The sequence below is a fragment of the Leuciscus leuciscus genome (assembly GCF_965113295.1).
Source record: "Leuciscus leuciscus genome assembly, chromosome: 17".
Classification (NCBI taxonomy): domain Eukaryota; kingdom Metazoa; phylum Chordata; class Actinopteri; order Cypriniformes; family Leuciscidae; genus Leuciscus; species Leuciscus leuciscus.
In genome coordinates this window covers 17,848,352-17,858,557 of record NC_138741.1, presented here as the reverse complement: position 1 = coordinate 17,858,557, position 10,206 = coordinate 17,848,352, and the positions used below count along the sequence as shown (strand labels likewise).

Below are 10,206 nucleotides of genomic sequence, written 5' to 3'. Positions count from 1 at the left end.
TGCATACATACACATGCATACATACACATGCATACATACACATGCATACATACATACATACATACATATACATGCATACATACATACCAGGGAAAGACATACACATTTAGAATTGGAAATACATTTATTCAAGTTACATATTGAACAAGGACAGCTTTGCTTGATTATGAGGCTTTCAGAAATTTTTGAATTGGAGACAGGCCTACATGTTGAAATTCATCCTCAGATGGCAAGCCCAAAAACACTAACTATGCAGTATATGGTTTTATTCTCCCACCGTACTGTGCAGCTCCCTGTGGGAAAATAAGTCAATGTCATTATATATATATATATATTACATTTTTCGATAGTGATTGGATTATAAAGTAAGAAATCGAATCTCTGAAATGCTTGCCCGTTCTTAAAATACATCTTACCATCTGTAGTGTTGTCCCAGAGACACGAGCTGGCAGTGTGCAAACCTGCCCCATTGTTTTGCAGTATGATGCATGTCACTGGTTAAACAAACAGAAGAGTGGATTTGGGAAAAACATACAGGTTTCCATAATTATTATTGTCATTTAAATTGCCTGTTACCATACCTATGTACTTGAAAGGTTTTCCTAATTTAGTTAGCTGGCTCAGACTTGACTCTACAATGTTTGACATCCACTGGTTGATTTTGTTGTGTTGGTAAGAGTGGTTTCCAATGGTGCTTTCAACCGCCTGTAATCAGCCCATAATACATGATTATTGCAATGAATATTCATCATTTACATTTCAAAATATTTACTCATGCAATCAAAGTAATTGAATTGATAGTTAAAGATTGACTTCATGTCTACACATTGGAGTAGTAAATACTTCTTTGATAACTGTGGTAATCTCGTCCACAACAAATGTAGTCTGTGAATGAAATAAATACATGGTTAAGGTCACAGTTTAAGTATGAACAAATCGAGAGATTATTTATACTACACATAGAAGTAAGAATAATAACTCCACAACATAATACTAGTTATTGTTAGATTTTTTGTCAAGTACCTCCTCAGCAGACTGATCTTCGTCCATTGCGCTACTTTATCCAGAGCGTTTTGTAGTTTCTATGGAGTCAGACAATGGTCACTTGCTGGATAGTAATCACGACCAGGCACATACTGCTCACAATAGGCTGTTCTTCAATGTTTTGTTTTTGTCTCGCAAAGCAACGACAATAATGTCAAAGATATCACTAGTTACTTTTTTGAATATCTCTTCCCGAGTAACGTTATGTGGGGTAAATTATACAGGGGGAAATATTTTATTAAGTTTTATTAACTTAGTAAGTTTTACGTAGGACAACAAAAACTGTGGGAAGTACATTTGGAAAATGCTTTGGTACATTAAGAGTTGCTTTACTAATTTAATATAAATCAGCTTTCTCACTTGATCTCTCTCTCTCTCTCTCTCTCTTTCTTTCCCTATGTTTCTCTCTCTCTCTCTCTCTCTCTCGGATTGCTCACGGTTGCTCGTCACACACTAACTTTTAAAAACGGGATAAGTTTGTTCTTTCTGGTGGTACAGGTACTATTTAAAAACAACAACACCTGGTGCATAAAGGTGCCCAAAGTTGAAGAAACGCACCCATGTACATTTATATTTCGCAAGTGTCTGACTAATGTAACATTTGTGACTACTTTAATAATATTTGAATGTAGTGCTGAAGAGCTCGCATCATTTTGACTGCAGTGGAACCGTTTAACTAAAGACTAATATACATAATACCTGATTAATCAGTCGTTTTTTTACATTAATCCAGTTTATCACAGAACCTTCATAAATCGTACATTTTAATTGACCAAACTACAATTACAAATAAAAATGGTTCAGGAACCCATTTTGTTCTGCTCTGGTGTCCGGTCGAACACAGTTTCTAGTTACACCCTATTTTCACATGAATGGAAAAGGAAGTGATATAGCATGAGTTATCGTTATTTGTGCATCTCTGCATGCAGTTTCTCTAATATATGGACATAGCACATACACATTCTCGTAAGGTTCAAGTCTCGTATTGGGTCGGAACAGGTACGAATATTATCTGTTGCCTTGAATGAAAAGGCAGCAGACTCCTGAATTACTGGATATCCCGAGCTAATTAACGGTGCCAACTAATAACTACCAAGCCGGAATAATGCTGCAGGAAATTCTTGCATTACCAGTTGAAGACAAAATCTTTTACGCTGTCCTGGTCTTCTCATGGACGGTGTATATTTGGGAGGCCTACCTCGCCTATAGACAGGTGAGCATATGCTCATTGCTTTGTTATGTTTGTAGAAAGCATTTAATGTCAGTCACTTTATGCATGTATGAATTTCTATACTAATTTGCGTGTTTTGATTATTAAAATCCAAATTCTTCCCTTTTAGAGTTTTGTTCAAATGCAATTTGATGTACTGAAACGCTAAACCCTGTATAAACACCCAGACACGTTTGACCTTTCACAGAGGAAGATCTACAGGACAACAATGCATGTGCCCACTGAGCTGGGCAAGATAATGGATTCAGAGACCTTTGAAAAATCTCGCCTCTATCAGCTGGACAAGAGCAACTTTGGCTTCTGGTCTGGACTGTACTCTGAGGCAGAGGGCACGGTGAGCTTAAAACCACATCCAAAGAGATTTTAGTCAGTTTCAAAGATTTAAAACTGCCTCCTAAGTGGTGGGGTGATTATGTATTTTATTTATTTATTTATTTATTTATTTTTTAAATCAAGTATGATGCAGTCTTTTCCATATAATGCACTGTTTTATGTTCAGACAACTTCACACCTGTATGTTTCTATTACACGTTTCTCATGAGTTTTCTGGTGGGAAAATCATGCACTTTGTGGATTCATTCTGAATAAGCATGGACTGCAAATCTTAAATTAACTTCTTTTAATTTTTTTTTCCTCTGTTTTTACTTTCATCTGTCTCTTCCTCTGAGCATGTGTAATCTTTTTTTGTCTTGTTTTATTTTGTAGCTGATACTGCTCCTGGGAGGAATTCCATTCCTTTGGAAAGTGTCAGGGAATCTCACAGCTCGTTTTGGTTTAGGTCCAGAGTATGAGGTAGGTTATAAATGTCTTTACTGTCACTTTTGATCGATTTAATGCATCCTTGCTGAATAAAAGTAATAATTAAAACTTTTAAACGGAATAAAATTAAACTTTTGTACGGTAATTTATATTGTTTCAAAAGCTTTCTGTTTCAGATGAATGCTGTTCTTTAGAACGTTCTATTCATCAAAGTATCCTTAAAAAAAATTATACACCTGTTTTTAACATAATAATAATAATAAAAAAATTGCTGAAAATTAAGCCTTGCCATCACAGGAATAAATTACACTTTAAAATATATTAAAATAATATTTCACAATATTACTCTTTTTGCTGTATTTTGGATCAGTTAAATGCAACCTTAGTAAGCAAAAAAAGTTTTTTTTTACAACTTTTGAACGGTAGTGTACATTGATCTTGTCATGAAAATAGCCTATAGATGCTGATATAGCAATAAAAACAAACAAACAAACCAGCCCTCGAACAGTAGTTTGGTTAGGGTTAGAAAATTAAAGTTTTTTTTTAAACTTGGATGCAAGTAAACATATTGTAGGAGACCTCCAAAACAAAATAACAACCTTTAAGATAGCATAATAGGGGGACATTAACATCTTGAAAACTAAGGTTGTTTTCCATTTTAATGATATTTTATGTGAAAATTAATGTCTTGCTTTTAGTAGTCTAATCACATTAATACATGAATAAAAAATATATTGTATACTGTACATACTATATACTGCTGAAATATTAAGAGTTTTTATACTAGTATGCTATTCTGAACATCTCAAATGGTCTTCTTACCTTCAGATCTCTCATTCTTTGGCGTTCCTGATGTTAGCGACACTCTTTAGTGCTTTCACTGGCCTTCCCTGGAGCCTCTATAACACTTTTGTCATTGAGGAGAAACATGGATTCAACCAGCAGGTAGATAAGTCTAGATCACATCTATCTTTCTGTTATAGCATGAATTAAACTGATGATATAAATATACTGAAATCTCTTTAATTTGTCCTTGCCTTATAGACGCTGGGTTTCTTCCTGAAAGACGCTCTCAAGAAGTTTGCTGTGACTCAGTGTATTTTGTTGCCAGTAACATCATTACTCCTCTACATCATCAAGATTGGTGGTGATTACTTCTTCATCTACGCCTGGCTCTTCACACTCATCGTCTCACTGGTCAGTTTTCCCTGCTTCTGCTGCACGTGTTGTCTGTGAGGATAAACAAAAAGTTAACTGAACTGTCCCTTCTTCTTTGGTCTACAGATTCTGGTGACTATCTACGCAGACTACATCGCCCCTCTGTTTGATAAATTCACTCCGCTTCCAGATGGAGAGCTGAAGAGTGAGATTGAGAGCATGGCAAAATCTATCTACTTCCCCCTCACCAAGGTCTATGTAGTGGAAGGTACAGCAAACTATAATCCTCTTAATTTTTGTTACTTTCTATAGAACTATAATTGTCTCAGTCTTGATATCTTGCCCTCTTTTCTCCCTTCTCCTAATATTTCTGTTAACTCTTTACTAGGTTCAAAGAGATCTTCCCACAGTAATGCCTACTTCTATGGTTTCTTCAAAAATAAGCGCATTGTGCTATTTGACACTCTTCTGGAGGACTACTCCCCTTTAAATAAATCTGGAGAGAAAGAGCCAGGAACGGTAGAGGAGAACGAGGCGGTGGCCAGTGAAAGCAAGTCCAAACCAAAGGTCAGAGGGTCAGGGCCAAAACAATAACAAATGTGATAAAATGCTGTATTGTAGGGATGCACCAAAATTCCAGCTACCGAAATTTGGCGTGACCGATCAATGTAGCCGCCTCAGTTCAAGCGGCAGCACGGTTCAAGCGCACATGAACCGATCATCTCATCTCCTCTTTACTAATAGTCAGTTACAGCACGAAATAAACATGGGTGAACAGAACACCAGAAGATATGTGGAAAGATACATTACAACTTGAGGCAATGTATCCTGTTTCATTTAATCGCTCAGAGTTTCAACTGGGAAAGACGCCAGTAAAACAACTTGTAGACAATACAATGTCACGCTACATTACGTCAAGAAAACTATTCAATGTCTATAAACTCATTATAAAAATAACTAGAGATGAGCATTTTGCTAAATATATGCACTGTATTACATAATCATTATATTTTTACTTAAAGGGTTAGTTCACCCAAATATGAAAATTCAGTCATTAATTAATTACCCTCATGTCGTTCCAAGCCCTCAAGACCTTTGTTCATCTTCGGAACACAAATTAAGATATTTTTTATGAAATCCGAGAGCTTTTTCTGACCCCCTATAGACAACAATGCCATTATCACTTTCAAGGCCCAGAGAAAGGTGGTAAAGGTCGTTAAAATAATCCATGTGACGATTGGTTCATCCTTAATGTTGTGAAGCGACAAGAATACTTTGTGCGCAAAAATAAATAATGAATTTATTCCACAATTTCTTCTCTTCCGTATCAGTTTCCGAAGTTTTCAGACGCAGAATAAAAATGTTTGGGTGAAGTAACCCTTTAACCTGTTTGGTTAGTGATGTCTTCATTATTTATTGTTGTTTAAAGCCCCACTAGGTAAGATTTCCGTTTTGGTCAAACAACGACCCCTAGAGTCGCTGTGGACTACTTGTATTTAACGTTACTGTCGTAAATACCACTCACGCAGAGCAGTCTCTTCACTCACGGCCTGATCCCCTCCCCCCTGTATACCGGTCCCTGTTCAGTCGGATGGAAGCTGTAACGAGTGGAAATAAGGTGTGGCCCCTTTAAGAGCTGCGCGCGCCCTGTTTAACTGTCGGCAGTCTGTATTGTATGTGTGCCTCGAACACCCCGTAAGCTGGTTGTTTCTATTTGATGCTCATTCTTGTCCTATTTTTGTCTATCAAGTAATGCTGTGGACGGTAGAACGTGTGACAGACAGTTACACGAGTTCGATTGGGGAATAAACACAACGCGTTACAAATCGTCGGACATCGAACAAGCACAGCTAGCCTCCGAAGATGTCTAAGTTACTAATCCATCAACAAGAACGCCAGGTGCTTTTTAGCTCACACCAACGAGTGAAAGCTTGTCCGAGTGATATGCAATATACTTACAAGTCCAACAGCATGTGAGGACGTGTTGGGGGAAGTGAGGTAGCCTATGCCGTAAAGCAGTCGAATTTTGTAGTTCTTTTGTGTGTGCGGGGGTTACTACCCGAACCCCGAAGTTTAAAAGTACGATTAAAAACGATACAGACCCCGTCAGGCTATGGCAGACATGTCATTCAACCTATTGTAAGTCGATGTACCATCACAAGAGTCTTGGAAATATATTATGAAGGTTGAAAAGTTACCTAGTGCTGCTTTAAATGTTTATATTTAAAATGATTGATTTATATAGTAAAAACAATTCTGTTAATAAAAAGTTGATATAAAAACTGCCATATGTGCAATTTTACAACTCAGTTTTATCTCTTTGAGTATTGATTATTTAAAAAGTTTGATTAATTATTTGATTATTCATTTTCAGTTTTCGGCCAAGTGCATTCTGAATTTTCTGTTTCAACCCCAAATTTTCATTTCGGTGCATCCCTAGTGTATTGCATTTGCACATACACTATCGTTCAAAGGTTTGGGGTCAATTTTTTTTTTAATAGTTTTATTCAGCAAGAGCACATTAAATTGATCAAAAGTGAAAGTAAAAATATTTGTTGAAAAAAATGAAATGCTGTTCCTACATTTTTTTTATCAGTTTCCACAAAAATATTAATCACTGCAGCACAACTGTTTTATACTGATAATTATACTGATTCTGAAGGATTATGGGACACTGAAGACTGGAGTAATGGCTATCATCACAGTTTTAAATTGTAATAAGTTTTCACAATATTAGTTTTTACTGTATTTTTAATCAAATAAATGTTTTGTTGAGCATTAATAAAAAGACATGAAAAAAAATCTTACAGACCCTAGTCCTTAACAATATTACAAAAAGTGGTTACTGCATCATTTCCATGCGTCTCTTACACTGCATTTTGTAGCCATTTATTTTCAATGTTTCAAAATGTTTTTGTTTTTTCTCTCTCTCTATTTAGAACAAGAAACAGGGCTGCAGTAACCCTGAGGTTCTGGCTGTTCTTGGACATGAACTGGGACATTGGAAACTAGGCCACACAGTCAAGAACATTGTCATCAGCCAGGTGAGTTGCTGTCTGTGTGGCTGTGCTTTTTTTTTTTTTTTACTTTAGCTGTCAATGACCAGATTAATAGTCTTCACAAAGGAAATGCATTCTTGTCTTGTAGTATTTCTCACAGCTACTATATCAATTGTTTTTGTCACTGCACATTCTTGAATTCTGCAATGTCAGTTTCTCCGAAAACTCTTGTTTTAGTGTTGATTTCCTGTCTTTTTAAGAGCATATGAAAAGAGGACCATAATTTTATGATGTTAATGTCTCCATGTTTCTTTACAGATGAACTCCTTCCTGTGTTTCTTCCTCTTTGCTGTGCTGATTGGTCAAAAAGAGCTCTTCATGGCATTTGGTTTTCATGACACCCAACCGACTCTTATCGGGCTGATGATCATCTTTCAGTTTATCTTCTCACCTTACAATGAGGTAACGCATCTTACTTTTTTCCCTTGCCCCTTCCTTTCTCTGAAAAATATATGCGGGCTCATTTGTTAACCTGCGTGCGAAATTTTTTTTATTAGAAAACAGGACATTATAATAAATTTGTAAAAGACATGGGCTGCATCCGATATCACATACTTCCCAACTATATAGTAGGCGAAAAACAGTATGTGACAAAATAATTATGTCCAAATTTATAGTACTCATAAAAGAGTAGGCAAAAAGTTCCCGGATGACCTACTACTTTCAGTGAGATTCTGAAGTGTGAATTTGATGAACACTTTACTATCCCATGAGGCCACAGGAGAGGATTTGTGAATGGCAGTGAAGCAACTCAACTGGTAGGTTAGGAGATAATGACATGGCGAATGTAGTACGTCCAGATAACATTCATACTACACACACTCATATTATATAGATGGAACTATAAAGAACTTTATTCAGTCATAAAGTAATTACTTATTCAAAATAAGTACCCACTCAAGAGTATGCGATTTCGGATGCAGGAATGCAAATTTTCTGAATAAGCAAATACATCTGATCCATGTTCACCTTCTTTTTTTCCTGCTGTAGTTGCTGTCGTTCTGTCTGACAGTGTTGAGCCGAAGGTTCGAGTTTCAGGCAGATGCATTTGCGCGCAGTATGGGCCGATCGTCTGAGCTGTACTCCGCTCTCATCAAGCTCAATAAAGACAACCTGGGCTTTCCTGTAGCAGATTGGCTTTTCTCTATGTGGCATTACTCCCATCCTCCCCTGCTAGAGCGGCTCAGAGCCCTCACTGGGCCCAAGCAAGACTGACAGCTTAGCAAGGGGGGGCCACGTTCACCACTTGCTCCCCCGAGAAGGGGTCTCCGTCGGCCGCTGTTGGCCCTCTGATTTCAATGCCTATTTCTCTCTCCTTACCTATCTTTTATTTCCATTCTTCTTTCTAAGTGTTTGGGTTTTGTCATTTGTTTATCACCCTGGAAGGAAGTCTAAATTGTTTTCAGATGGCCTCAGACAATTCAGTGTACAAGATGTTAAGTTTGTGCATTCTGTATGCATTTTGCAATTGTTCTTGATATGATTTTGATAGTTTTAATTCGATTGTACATTTTAGCTGTGAATTGCCCCTCCTGTTCTTTAGAACCATGCATTTCCACTTTGATTTAGTGTAATCCACTTGGACTGTGAGAGAGAGGAGGTTAAAACATTTCAGAGGGGAATGAGGATTGTCTGCAGTGTAATAAAGCACATGGTTCAAATGACAGATGTTATGTGAGACCGCTATTCTTAACTTGTATGGCTCAATAAGGCCTACTAAAATGTCTATTCCAATTTTAGTTCTTTTGACAACCTTTTGAAATAATTTTGTGTTTTGTTTTACTTTTATAACCAAAAAAGGGTTTGAGCGTTTGTGTAAGTAAATTTTTTTTTTGTGAAATAAGAGCAACGTACAAGGGCAAAGGTGACTTTAAAAATATTTAATGAGTGGTTATAAATCTTGTCTAATTATTTAGTTATTTTTCTCTCTGTGCCTGAGTGTGCAAGATGTTACTATGAGAATGTGTAGAAACATGATGCTGTCACATCTTTTTTCCTCATTTGCTCAGTTTAATCCCTGAATCGTATCAGTTTTGCTGGTGGCTTGGAACTGCATTTGTATGGATTCTTACGAGTTTTAAGATTAGGAATACACATGGCTGTTAAATTTAATATCAAAATGTTGGACTCTTAAGGCTTTTACTGTGACTGGCATGTTAATGGCTTAAAGAGTCCATGAAATGCCTACCTATTGAAAATTAGCCCTAAACAGTAACATCCTTAGAGTAATATGGCTGTGGGTTCATACTTATCCCCAAGGAATATGTCTTTGATATCTGGAATGACTGACTGAATAGACTGGAAAGATGAACTTTTGCATCACTATGAATAAATAAATAAAAAAGATCACAACACCTTTGGTATAAGCTTATTTTATGTATCTATTTAATGTTTTTGTGAATGTTCAGGAACTCGCATGCTCCAAAATTGCGAGATGTCAAGGAAAACATTCCACTGTAAGTTAAATTAATTAGATACAACATATAATTTGGTAGTAAAACATAAACCCATGATTAGTCCTTAGTCCCAGACTATAATGCATGTTTGAGCTGTTTTAACCTAAACCAACTTGCACTGACATATATTAAAATATGTCAGCACCATTGTTTTGAATCCACACCATCAAAGTTTTTTTCTAAATATAGCCTACTTAAATTCCCTGATTTAGCTATAGGGCCTAATCCTGGCTTAATCTAAGACCTCTCTGTGAAACCGAGGCATAGTGTTTGTTTGTCTCATCGGGTAATCAAAATAGTTCTACACACACTTGCGTTCTTCACGCCCAATTTAACGTTAGCGCCAAAGACCGCAAGTGTGGGTATTTGGACTATGGTCAAAGAACTATTATAGCTTCTATGCTCAGCTATGGTTTCGGACGCAACAACAAATGGCTGACCTTCCCATTTAAAATAGTGCTCTATTTATGGGTATAGGGGGCGATTTTGGAAACAGCCA

The 10,206-nt window shown here is 36.7% G+C and overlaps 2 protein-coding genes across 2 annotated transcripts; one reads left to right on the top strand and one right to left on the bottom strand.

Moving 5' to 3' along the window:
* Positions 1-47: 47 nt before the first annotated feature.
* On the bottom strand, positions 48-1,733 carry dynlt1a (dynein light chain Tctex-type 1a). The gene is made up of 5 exons (XM_082142559.1): positions 1,024-1,733; positions 844-885; positions 582-705; positions 417-494; positions 48-293 (listed from the first exon to the last, which is right to left on the bottom strand). Exons 1-5 carry the CDS (start codon positions 1,048-1,050, stop codon positions 223-225), a joined length of 342 nt encoding a protein of 113 aa, XP_081998685.1. The 5' UTR covers positions 1,051-1,733; the 3' UTR covers positions 48-222.
* Positions 1,734-1,913: 180 nt separating this feature from the next.
* On the top strand, positions 1,914-9,605 carry zmpste24 (zinc metallopeptidase, STE24 homolog). The gene is made up of 10 exons (XM_082142554.1): positions 1,914-2,257; positions 2,463-2,609; positions 2,981-3,067; positions 3,863-3,979; positions 4,079-4,231; positions 4,319-4,460; positions 4,581-4,759; positions 7,132-7,236; positions 7,510-7,653; positions 8,242-9,605. The coding sequence occupies exons 1-10, from the start codon at positions 2,150-2,152 to the stop codon at positions 8,464-8,466; spliced, it is 1,407 nt and encodes a 468-aa protein (XP_081998680.1). The 5' UTR covers positions 1,914-2,149; the 3' UTR covers positions 8,467-9,605.
* The last annotated feature ends 601 nt before the right edge of the window (positions 9,606-10,206 follow it).